Source organism: Lissotriton vulgaris, unplaced genomic scaffold (genome assembly GCF_964263255.1).
Source record: "Lissotriton vulgaris unplaced genomic scaffold, aLisVul1.2 SCAFFOLD_1460, whole genome shotgun sequence".
NCBI lineage: Eukaryota > Metazoa > Chordata > Amphibia > Caudata > Salamandridae > Lissotriton > Lissotriton vulgaris.
The window spans coordinates 507,348-520,471 of record NW_028250103.1 but is presented as its reverse complement, the minus strand read 5'-3'; the positions used below and the strand labels follow the sequence as shown (position 1 = coordinate 520,471).

General features: G+C 47.9%; 1 protein-coding gene across 1 annotated transcript in view; it reads left to right on the top strand.

The window, feature by feature from the left end:
* The first annotated feature begins 721 nt into the window (after positions 1 to 721).
* Positions 722 to 13,124, top strand: part of LOC147663373 (beta-microseminoprotein-like) — a 118,076-nt gene continuing 105,673 nt past the window's right edge. Inside the window, exons 1-2 of the mRNA XM_086950489.1 lie at positions 722 to 831; positions 6,393 to 6,486. Coding sequence (XP_086806615.1) covers positions 829 to 831; positions 6,393 to 6,486 — 97 coding nt within the window. The 5' untranslated portion in view covers positions 722 to 828. The remainder of the gene's footprint in view (positions 832 to 6,392; positions 6,487 to 13,124) is intronic.

Genomic DNA, 13,124 nt, shown 5'->3' with positions numbered 1-13,124 from the left:
ACCATAGGTACCCCCCATGTGCACCCCCCACCCCTGACACTCTGAGGGCCCGCAACGGGCCACCAAACGCCAAAGACCACATGCTTTTCCACAGCGGAAAACCCGCCGTGGAAAAGCATGTTCCTGCATGCATCTTAATACGACTGGCGGTGTCTGATAGACACCGCCACCATATCAGAGCTTTTCCGCCCCCGCGGGACCGCGGTGGAAAAGCGGCGGACGGGCTTCACGTCTGCGGATGACCCCCCTGCCATCCCAATCTGGCGGGGGTCTTTCCTTTCACAGCAGCGTAGAGTCCGCATCCTCTGGGCCGGCGGTGGCTACCGCCTGCCCGGAGGATGCGGATTCACCGCAATCCTAATGATGCCCTATGTTTTTATTAATTAACAATGTTTTGGTTTCGATATTTCTGTACTCTTACCATTGAAGAGATAGGCTGTCGATATTCTGTCCATCGGTATTGTAGACTCCATATTCATGTAGCTCGATATTCTGTCCGCCGATATTCTGTCAGTGATCCGTCTTCACAACCACAGACTACTTCAGTTGATCGTGTCTATCAATATCAATCAGGGGTTTATATTGCCCTTCTACTCACCAGTAAATAAATGCATAAATCCTTTGGGGAAAGATTAGTGCTGACAAAGCTCAAATAAACATAGTTTCTCCTTTAACAGCAAAAACTCATAAATCTTGTGTTTTTTTAATCTGTATAACTCAAGGGATTGCTAAAAACCGCAGAGCCTATATACATCACTGATCATAAGCAACAGAGGAGCACGTCGACTAAAACAGTTCTAACTCTGGAAGAAACTGCTTTCCTGGATCATGGTAAGTCACATTTAAATCTTCTTTTCTCACTTTTTTAAATTAAAACGTACATCTATGACCTTAATGAGATTGTACTGAGGCACTTTTCCTGCCATGTTAAAAATAGCATGTTATATTAGTTACTCTATTTTGTTTTTTTGCCCCGAAGTGCGGCAGTAAAAATCATTGATTATACTCTATCTGCAGAGGCAGAATTCAAGAATTGACAAAATAGTATTGCCAACTGCAATATAGGAGCAAAATAAAGAATCCTTACGTTAAGTAATGAGGAGTCACATTAGTGTAAGTTCATACCACATCCCAGTTTGCACATTCGGCATAAGTGTTCTGTTATGTACTTTGATTTCAGTGACTTTGCTTGGGTATGTTTTGTAAATGCAGATTTCTGATAGGAAAGACCCTCTCCTAAATAAGCCGAAATAGAATATCTTGAATACATCACATGAGTATTTTCTTTTTTTAAACAACGCACTGCGAATCGTCTTTTAAGAAAAACAAGACAGACAACCTGAATGAGGTGACGCAGTCACAAATTAATTAGCCGTTTTAGTGATATTTAAAATATGCAACGACTAGCTGGAAGTAGAAGTAAAATAACCCTTGTTATGAAACGTCTAGGTTACAAAACATGCTCTTTTCTAGGTCCAGCTAGAGGCGGATTTAGCTGACTGGCCTCCATTTTGTTATCTCCAAAGTGAATATGTCCTATTCCTAGTGATGCTACACACAGAAAGGTGCATTTGGTTCAGCCTCTTTCACTCACTGCTTTGTTTGCATGCCATTCACAATGGATTTCAGCTCACAGCACACAGAGAGGGGGATGGTCAGCCACCTTCATTATTAACTGTTTTCTTCACAGTCAGTTGAGTTTTTTCATTAACTCAGCCATTATTTGTCTAGGTTGTCAGCAAGCGGGAGACAGGGGGTTTCGCATGCTTAGTATCAGCTTTCACTGGGAGAAGAGACAGGCACCAAGAGGCAGACTAATGCTCATCTGTGATGCTTGTTGCACAACCAGCTCTGGGCCCCATTGCTGAGGGACATGTTTACTGCAATCACTGGTGCTGTCCCATCACGAGTTTTCCTGTGTCTACTGTTTGTAAGTCAGGCTTCTTCTCTGTCCTCCCTTCCTTGTTATCATTTCACCGCAGCTCAAGTCGGTCCAAGAACCAGCCATTATTTGCTACTACTGCTACCACCACTATTATTACCAACACCCCCACCTCTTGTATCACCATTACTATCACTATCACGTTTACCATCCCCATCACTATTACCGTCATCACAACTACTACTACTATCAATTAATCAATTACAATCCCAGCACCATCACCACTACAATCACCACCACCGCATTCATGTGACTTTGTATGTATAAGAACATTGTCGGGCAAATTTATCAAGGGGTTGCGTCATTTTTGCACCACACAACGTGGTACAAAAGCAAAACATCTCCTAAAATGCTATTTATCGAGCCATGCAAGGCCCCCTTCTGTGGCCCTGAGGGGTTTGATAAATCGAAAGTAACGCAATTCAGTGCAAATTGCTGCATTGCGTTACTCTGCCCCTGGGAGGCATTCCATGGGTGGTGCTGGGGTGTTCCCACGCAACACTCATGGATTTTGATGCATTCCCAAATTTACCATTACTGGTAGATCTGGGAATGCGCCAAACTGCTATGCTTTTCTCAGTGGAGGCGTAACGATGAGAAATATTATTTCTCTGCGCTTTCCTTCTTTCTGTGTGGTCTGCATTCAGAGGCACACATAGAAAGAGGAAATGTCTCTGGGGATTCTTTTTGTGCCGGAAAGTGTTCCTAAATGCACAAAAACAATCCTACTTGCAACGCAGGTACCCTTGCCCAATGGTGGAAGAGTGCCTGTGTTGATGCTATGCAGCACATTGTGCGCCAGCGCTGTTTCTGGGGGAGAATGTTTGATTAATTCAGCATTCCTTCCATCATCTGTGTTGTTTGCATTTGTCGTCCCAAGTGTGAAAGGTATGCCCAGACGTGGGTCCCGTGCTCGCTACGCCACCAGATTCCAGCTAGCCTGGCTGATGAGGGGTGTCACCCCAAAACTGGTCCCAGGATGCTTGGTTCTGGTTCAGGCAAGACTTGGTCTGGCTGTTCGGGCTGGACTGTTCCTAAGGGGAATAGGGTCAAGACTGATTTGCATATGGCTAAGCCTAAACTCGAATGGTTTTGCGTGCACACAAATGACAGATCTGTGACTGAGGGTGAATGTTTGGTTATTTCAGAATTCCGTCCATCATCTGTTCGCATTTGTCACCCTAAGTTCGCAGGGCATGCCCAGAGGTGGGTTGTCTGTTTGCTACACCACCAGATTCAAGCTAGCCTGGCTGATTAGGGGTGTTACCCCAAAAGCGGTCCCTGAATGCTTGTTTCTGAGCCAATGAAGACCTGGCCTGGCAGTTTGGGTGGACTGTTTCTGGGGGTACAGGGTCAAGACTGATTTGCACATAGCTGTGTCTAAACTCGAATGATGTGGCATGCAAAAAACCAATGGATATAGCCCAGATCCATGACAGGGGGTGAATATTTAAATAATTCAGGATTCCGTCCATCATATGCACAGTTTGTGTTTGTTGCCCCAAGTGGAAAGGGTATGCCCAGAATCGGATCCTGTACTCGCAACTCCTCCAGATTCAAGCTGATGAGGGGTATTACCCTGAAATTGTCCCCAGGATGCTTGTTTCTGGTCTAGGGAAGACCTGGTCTGGCAGTTCGGGCTGGACTGTTCCCAAGGGGAACAGGGTCTAGACTGATTTGCATATGGCTGGGTCTAACCTTGAATGGGGTGGCATGAAAAAAAATGGATTTAACCCAGATCTGTGACTGGGGGTGAATGTTTGATTATTTCAGCATTCCTTCTCTCTGTTCTGTTTGCAGCTAGCACTGGTAAAAGGCAGGACTGCGCCGTATTGTGATAAATATGGTGCATTCCTTCCGTGTACCTGTAATGCAGCGCAGCAAGGTGAATTGCAGTGCTGCACTGCATTACTTTTTGATAAATATGGCCCTGTGTGTTTGACATTGCTATGTCATAAAAAGTCTGATATGAGCATTTTAATGACACATTGATATCAGTGGTAAGTCCTCTGCGAAGCTCTCTCTATTCAAAAACCTTAGTTCTATAAATCTGGCCAGTGATACAATACCAGAACCCGTTTAGAGGGCCACAGATCATGTGAGGGTTGAGGATTTATACTCCTGATGTCCCATGCCCCCACTTACTATGGATCCCGAGCAACTGTGCCAAGTCCCTTTCAGTACTTAAGTAAAACAATTTTATTGTGTGGTTAATTATAAACCGTTACAATTTCAGCAAAACACAGACAAGTTAAAAGCATCCAATCAAATGTAAAGCACGTATTTTTTAAGGTACAACTTGGCTCTAAGGAATAGCGTAGTCCAAGCAGTCCAACGCTCCCTTGGGCGGAGGGGTGGGTGAAGGGGGGCACAGGCCAACACCTCAACATGCAGGCAGCAATAAATGAGGATTGTCCAGGCAAATACTTACTTTTGTGAAAAAACGAAGTATTTTATATTACCACTAACAACATTCATAGATATTTACACAGTCCCCTCTGAGGTTGGGGTCTAGTGTCTTTTTAGGTAGTTTCCTGGGTCCCACTACCTCCTCACTCCAAGCTATCCTCACTGCATGTGATAGTGGTTATGCCTCATTGACTATATGCAACATCCAGGGTAAGCCCCACTAGTGGTCCGAATCTGAAGAAACCACTCAGACTCTTTTTTTAGTAAACAGTGTTCCGGCGCTGCAACACTAAGTAGCAAAGAAGTTCCCATGGGACAACTAGCTTGAAATCAGTCTTACCTGCACATACACGTTCAGACCATGCAGAGTCCCAGAGCATGCACCGTCCGCAGGCACCTGGTACATCAGCAGTTGAATCAGGTGAATTCACAACTTGGGAGCCCGGGGGCTGCACTCAGTGGTGGTGGAGTTCCTCACACACAGCTGCATGACCAAAGCAAATGGAGGTTCCTTGCGGCTCCTCCTTGCAGGGTAAGTGTCTTGCCAGTCCCACAGTGACCAGTCTCTGAAACAAAGAGCATCCTTTGACGTTTATGTGCCACCCAGCTTACAGGAATGCAGCAATACATAAATCTGTCTAAGGTGATTCCTCTCCTCGTGTTTCGCAAGCAGTCATGTGTCTCCCAAAATGGAACCCAGAGTCTTACATATACTGTACCACTCATAGGCACATGTACACCCAGCACTAACATTTAACAAGCACCACTGCACAGTGCTGCATTATACCTGTATTGTACAGACCCCCAGGATTTTGCAGCTATGGGTGGCAAATTGTGAGACCAAAAAAAGCTAAAAAATGTGCCTGCCACAAAAATACTGCAAGGCCTTGCTCTGTCATTGCTGGAGACTGTGCTATGTCACAATCTGTAACTTTGCAGAGTATTCAGCAGCACAGCACTTCGAATTAGAGCATATCTGATGACAAAGAGAGCAGATTAAAACATGAAACATGCTCTTTGTGTGCTCTTGCACATGTCTGTTCCTTGACGTGTGCAAGGCAGCAGGGGCTGGGAGGGGGGGATGTCGGGGCATAAAAAAAAGCAAAAACAAAAGAAAGATGAGACATGGGGAAGGTTGGGGTTTAACAGGAGAGAGAGGGGGGAGAGGGGTGCAGTGGAGAGTGGGGGAAGGAGAGTCTCTTAACCACTGCAAGCTAATTGCATAGGAGGTGGCTCTGCTGCCTCTTAGCCTGTTGGTCACCCTACCTTTACTCCCTCAAATGACAGCACAGAGCCTATAAAGAGAAAAGGTCAATCCCATGTTATTTTTTTAATACAAATTTGCGGGCTCTTTTGTACAAATCGTGGGATTTTTACAAAAGTGCAGGCGTCTCAATTTCTTTGCAAATTGCAAAAACGCAATATGCTAGGGGGTTCTGATTGTTTCCTTCCCAGGCATGCATACAGCCAGAGCAGGTATACCATTGATGGGTTGTGCAGCACTCCACACCAAAGCGATGTACGCCAAGGATGAGTTGAGCACGCAGCAGCTGAACTTTAGAATGAGTGAGGCTGTAGGCCTCACTTCAGTAAGATATGCTAAAAAAGGCATGCTCACTCCTACAGATGGCAACACACTATGCTATAACCACTGCGCTTGTGCTACTTAACTACTGGTGAAGGCAGTGCCCTTCCACCATGTGAGGGTAGTGCTTTGGATGCTCCTCCTGGTCCAAAAAGACAGCAATTTGTGAGACAGGCCAATGTCATGGTGCATGTTTGCTTATGACAACAAAAATCAGCATTTGGCATCCAGACATCAGTACAGTTAGGGCACTCGGGCATTTTTTATCCCAACACAGTACATGTATTATATTTATTGGGAACATTTTCAGTCGCAGAGACTCAGGGCATAAGTGAGCTATACAGTGGGGTGTTGCACATGAAAGTGTTTATGCAGGAGCTACTGTGAAAGAGCCACGTATAACAATCCTTCCCCCCTTCCTAACTTTTTTTCTAAATATCAAACTTTTCTTTTCAGAAATACCTTTTGGGATTTTGTCATCTTTTAATTATCTTAGATTTGGGATGTGATGCAGCTTGCTACCAAGAGCATTTCAATCTTCGCATCAAAGGTAGGAACTAACCACTTTATATTACTAATTAACAGAATGTATTTAATAATGAAAGCTGGTATACCAAGCATTCGCAAATGTTTGGTAACTGAATATGGATCTAACCAAATATATTTTTAAAGCTCAAAACTTTCAACAATTACGTTTTTCGGATTCAAGATCCAGATGTATGACCGAGGAATTTGCAACTCGCAAATTGCATCGCAAAAGTGACTCACAATTTGTGAGTCACAAAGTGGTATGTACAACAGTGTTTGCGACACTGATTGTGATTCCCAATGGGGTCGCAAATTGCAGGCCTCATGCATATTAATGAGGCACTCACAATTTGCGACCCCATTGGGAATGGCTGGCCCTCCCAGGTATGGTGGCCTACTGGGCTTAGCAGACCTCCATGTCTGGGACTGCTTTTCCTTAAAGGAAAAATGAATGCATATAAAAAAAGAAAAATGAAACGTTTTAATTTCTCTTTTTAGGAGCAGGTAGGGTTCCCTGGGACCACTGCCTGCCCCTAAAAAATATTTCCCCCTGCATTTGCACAGGGGAAAGGGGTCCCCTGGGGACCCCTTCCTATTTGTGACTGCATTAACACCCTCTTGAAGAGGGCGGTAAATTGCAAGTGTTTTGCGACCGCAATTGCGGTTGCAAAACATTCTTACATAGGGGGGCGAGTCGCAATGAGAAAGGGACGCCCTTGAAACGCCCCTTCCTGATTGTGAGTCGCAAATCCTATTTAGCGAGTTGCAAATAAAGGGCTTGTACATGGCCCTAACAGTTTTTGCATGTGCAAATGGGTCGCTAACCCGTTTACACATGCAAAAATGGTCATGCATCTGGCCCCAAGTACTTAAGAGTGTTAAGCTGTTTCCTCCAAGTAATATGGATCCGTAAGCACACTCCATATTGTAACATAGATATTTTTTTTTAAATGGCGGATATCCAACATGAATATTATCAAGCAATGGGGTAAGCTGTCCCTTTAGCACATTCTTGCGACTTCCTACCTGGTCACAGTTTTTTAGATATTGTCAGCTTTCAGAATCGCATTTTAATTTTTGTGTGTTTACTTTCTTAGAAATTACATCTTGCAGAAAAAGTATTTGCATGACTACCAAACGCTGTTGCTTTTTAAGTCTGGCTAGAGACAGCTTCACATTGAAAAGGGTTTGGGTCAGCCCCTTAAGACATCAAGAGTAGTGGATGTCAGTCATGATCAATGGCCTTTTATGGATTCTTCATTTCCCACACTGATTAGCACATTGCGGATTGCCGCTGATGGAGAGCGGTCAGTCTGCTGGTCAGGCACTGCAGGAAAACGAGCTGTCAATGCCATAGGTGGCCTTTTTTTCCCAATAGGTATCCACATAGTGGTAACACTTACTTAAAGCATAACAGAAGTTAACACAGGTGTGCCTTTGGGAAGGTTACTTTCTGTCAGCCACATAGCATTGCTGTATTTGTGTACTTTCATTTTTCGCTTCTTTCTCGTTTATATATAAAAAACGGATTACTTTTTAGTGAGGTAATATCTTTTTATTCAGGCATTTCTCCTCTTTTTAGTGACTTAGGTACCTCCAAGTTTTCGGATAAAGGACGTTTGCAGCCTGTGCTGTTTTGGAGATGTGTGTGGACCACCCCCGAACTTGCCCACTACGCTGACTCCCTGCTGGATGTTATGATGGCCGACTATTTTAACAAAATCCCTCAGCTCAAAAATATGAAGATAACCCTATATTTATTAGGGCTCCACGTCTTGTGGGATTACCTAGACACATCTGGTTTTCCTTCAAAGGCTGCAATGAAAAAGTTATATTGGTCATTTGTGATGGCTGAAGATTCGCGGAAGGCTGCCACCGCCAGGCTATCCAGCGATTTTATGGATTTTAAGCCCACCCGAAGGGTGGAGGTATTTTGGGACGTAGTATCTGTATCACTGCATAGGAAGCTTTACTTTAAGTTATACATAGGTACCCTACCACTTAGAGTGTTTACAGCAGGCTGGGCTGGGAAAAACTAGAGGTACCTCTTGCCTGATTTGTGATCACCCAAACAAAAGTGTCTCCCATGTTTTGTTTGCATATCCAGCCTCTCTATCTCCTCGGTATACCTGACTTGTTGTAGTGGTCTAGTTCTTGCTGCTCAGCCATTAGTAGTATGAATGTTAGTGGAATGTTGGTGCGCGCATGAGTGGAGTGTTGGAATGCTTGTGTGTGAGCGTGAGGATTCAGTTAGAGTCGGGCTGAGCAGCAAGTGAGCTGCTCCTGGTGGGGTCCCCCCCATGACACTTACTATCTGAAGAATAAAGCATCCTTCTAATGCTACACCTCGTCTATTCTTCATTTATTCATCTTATAACATATGGCGACGATCCGGAAGAACCTGCATGTGCTGTGTTGAAGGATGTTGAACTGAAAACGGAATTTAACATAGGTGAAACCGCTAAAACCGAAACGAAAACGGAACTTTAAAAGGAGCTTCCTGAGGCTGACAGCAGCGCCGTGAGGGAAACGGCTTGTCGAACTTACCTCCTTTGGGCTGCCAGAACTGTGCACCAGCACCGCCGTGAGGGAAACGGCGCAACGAACACCGACACCTTGATCGACGGCGCCGAGCGGGCAGGGAACTACAATTCCCAGGTGCCCCGGCGGCCGTGATGCCAGCAGAGCGCCCGGAGGCGCGTAAAAAGAGTGCAGCGCCGAGCGTGCACTGGGAGCTTCCTGAGGCTGACAGCAGCGCCGTGAGGGAAACGGCTTGTCGAACTTACCTCCTTTGGGCTGCCAGAACTGTGCACCAGCACCGCCGTGAGGGAAACGGCGCAACGAACACCGACACCTTGATCGACGGTGCCGAGCGGGCAGGGAACTACAATTCCCAGGTGCCCCGGCGGCCGTGACGCCAGCAGAGCGCCCGGAGGCGCGTAAAAAGAGTGCAACGCCTCTCGCCCCGCGAGTCGCGCGCGGGGAGCGCCCGGGGCGAAGGCTGGGCAAAGGGCGGGCCGTCTGTGGCCGTCAGTGGACTACAGTGGACGGGCGGGCCACCCCTCTAACTTCTGTATTAAAGGTGAGATTTAACTTTGGAGTGCAAAATGGGCGACAGCAACAACATTGATGCAGAAAAGAAGGCTGTTGACACTTCTGTCTCCCTCATCACTTCCTTTGAGTCAATGATAGACTCCGCTTTTAATGAAATAGTGGAGACTGAGCGAAGGTTTTCTATGGGTTCCCTTTCCACCAATAATAAATCGACTTTCACAAGTAGTACTAGCTGTACCAATGGAGACGTTCACATAAATCCGGAAATAATTGTGGTTAAATCGTCACCTCCCTTTGTTGATGTGCCCACTATTTTGGATGATGAAAATACTGTCACTTACATAGCCCAAGATTCCGCCTCTATAACATCAGCGGCAGCAATGTCTAAGCCATCACTGACAGTGACATCCCCAGTTTCCCCCCAGACAGAGAGTGTCTCTACTATTTTTTTATTTTTTATTCAAAAGATCTTTATTGACAGCAAAGCCATTGACATCACCAGCATTATCACATGTGCATGAATGAACACCGGGATCGACGCCGGATACACAGAACCTGTTAGATGTTAGTCGTACACAGCCTCAGTGCCAGCATCCCGGAGGCCTGGCGGCAAAGCAGTAAGGTAGCAGCACAACCATGCCAATCGAGGGCTCCCAACACAGGCAGTGTACCGTAGTGGTGTGTCAACTGGCAATCAGGTTGCCCACATGCTAGTCAGCGATCCAACGACCTGTCTACTATGAGAAATTAAACAGCGCCCAACAAACTCCCCCCCCCACCCGCTCGTGTGTGTCCGTGTGTCCGCCTAACCCGTCCCGACTATACAACCTCCCGAGTGTTCCTACCCCGTGTCCCCACCCCGTCCTCCCTATAAACCTGCCCCTATTCTACTATCCTCCAGCAGCCCGTCTCCGGGTTCTCACAGCCACCCTCAGTCAACCAGGGGCCTCCCCATTCCCGCCTCCCCCGTGTCTCCGAGTTCAGTACTGGCTTCGATCCTTACTACTCTATCTTGCAGTTCCACTTCCTCAGCGGTGTCAGAGCCATCCTCCTCGCTTCTCTGTTTGTACCCTTTGTAAAGGTCCCAAAAATTCTTGGGCCTGCTTCTGGGCGGAAGAAGGTCGCTATACAGTTCTGTCTGGGTACAGCAGTACTGCAGGTCTCTCAGCCATTTAGCTTTTGTGGGGAGGGGCCCCCTCATCCAGCAGGTCGCCACCACCCGCCTTGCAAGGAGCAGCGCCATGTCCACCAGACGACGCAGTCCCGGGGCTAGTGGTTTCGAGTAACCGAGTAGCGCCAAAGCAGGGGCACGAGACAAAGGCTCCCCCAGTATTTGATCGAGTTCCGCAAAGACCTCCCCCCAGAATGCCTGCACTCCTGGGCACTGCCATGCCAAATGGTAGAAATCAGCTGTCGGAGTCCGGCAGCGCTCGCATTCGGCCGAGGTGCGAAGGCCATAGCGATGGAGGCGAGCAGGGGTGTAATACACTCGTTGTAAATATTTGAAATGCACCAAGCGGTGCCGTCCGTTTAGAGAAATCTTGCGCGTGCTTGTGCAGCAGTAGCGCCACATTCCATCGTCTATGGGGGATTGTAGGTCTGCCTGCCAGGCCTCTCTGGCCTTCGACGGTTGCAGACGCTGCTGCGTCACACCCAGCTTGTTAAGCTGTGTAATGAGTTTCGCCGCGGAGGTGGATTTCAGTATATATGTTAGTTCCGGGATCTCCTCAGGTTCCTCCAAATCCGGGCCCAGTAGTTCACGAAAGGCCGAGCGGAGCCTGTGGTATTGGAATTTTTGTAAGAGAGTGTGTCCTGCCCCGGCGACTGGTAGCTGGTCCCAGGTTTTGAGTACACCGCCCTCAAACAGGTCTTCCATTTTCGTTACACCAAGAGAACTCAGCGCCTTGACCACTCCCTTCTCACCGAGCGGGTCGAGCCATAGGGCCCACTCCACCGGTAACAGTGGGGAGTAAAGCAGCGTGCAGCCCCGAGAGCGCACCAGGCAATTCCAGGCGTGGTTGGTCGCTTTCAGCGAGACCATCCGGCCAGTTGCGCGGTCTGTGGGCAGGCAGACAGTGGCAGGTAGAGGGAGCGGATCCGCAAACAACCGTTCCAGCATAAGGTGCGGGGTCCGTGGGTCGCCGTGCACCCATGAGTATAAGTGCGACGCCTGGGCGACTCTATAATACCGTTCTAGGTCCGGTGCTCCCAGTCCCCCCATTTCGCAAGGTAGAATCAAAGTCTTCCAACCAACCCTGGGCTGTTTCCCCCCCCAAGCTAGTTTCACCAGCACCGAGGTGAGCTGTCGAAAGAAGGACTTAGATAAAACCACAGGTAAATTCAGGAAGAGGAACAGAAATCGGGGGAGCACCACCATTTTCATTAGTGCAATCCTACCCGAGAGGGAGAGTGGGAGACGGATCCACTTATCTACGTCATCCACTAGGTTGTTATATGCCACTCCGTAGTTGTCTCGAACGAGGACTTCCGGGTCCGAGTGGAGTTGAATGCCCAGGTAGCGAACTGAGTCGGCGGACCAGTGCAATGGGTAGTCCATGTCGAATTGTCGCGTCACCGGAGTGAGCGGGAACGCAATCGACTTGTCCCAGTTCACTTTCAGGCCCGATAGCGAGCCGAAACGGACCACCTCACGGAGGACCGCAGGCAAATTAACTTCCGGTTCTCTGACGTACAACAGCGTGTCGTCTGCATATGTTGATATCCCTATCTTATATGTGGGGAAGCTAACCCCCTCTAGGCTGTGGTACTCCCGCATGGCGCACGCCAGGGGTTCCGCCACCAGTGCGTAAAGCAACGGCGACAAAGGGCAGCCCTGTCGGGTGCCTCTGCTTATGTCTATCGGGTCCGTTACCCTGTCACCCAGGCGGTGCCTAGCGAAGGGTCGATGGTACAGCGCGCCAACCTGCTGAAGGAACTGTTCGCCCAATCCCAACTTGCGCAACACCCGAACCATGAAGGGCCATTCAACCGAGTCGAACGCCTTCTCCATGTCAAGAAATATTGCCAATGCGCTATTCTCCTGCTTAATATGCTGCATCGCGCCTAACACTGTTCTGATATTGTAGGTTAAATTCCTGCACGGGACAAACCCGGACTGTTCTGGGGCGACCAATCCGGGTACTAACAGGGCCAGGCGAGTGGCCAGGACCTTGGCATAAATTTTGGTGTCTACATTAAGTAGACTAAGGGGTCTATACGAGCCGCAGAGATCAGGGGGTTTACCGGGCTTGGGTATGGTGATGAGTAGCGCCTCTCGCATGGTGGTCGGCATTTCACCGTTCTCGCAGATGGCATCAAACAGGGTGATTAAGTGTGGGAACAGCAGATCCTTAAATGCCTTATAAAAGCCAACCGTGAGGCCGTCTGAGCCCGGCGCACTACCCGAGCGCATGCCTGCCAGCGCCTCTAATATTTCGTCTTGGTGGAAGGGGGCCATTAAGAATTCCCTGTCCGAGTTCTTAAGGAACGGCATGGCTATATGGTCTAGGTAGTCCTCCATCTCACCCTCCACTCCCTGTGTTTTAGTCCGGTATAGCTCCGCATAATAGCTCCTGAACGTCTGGAGTACCTGCTCCTCGTCAGTCA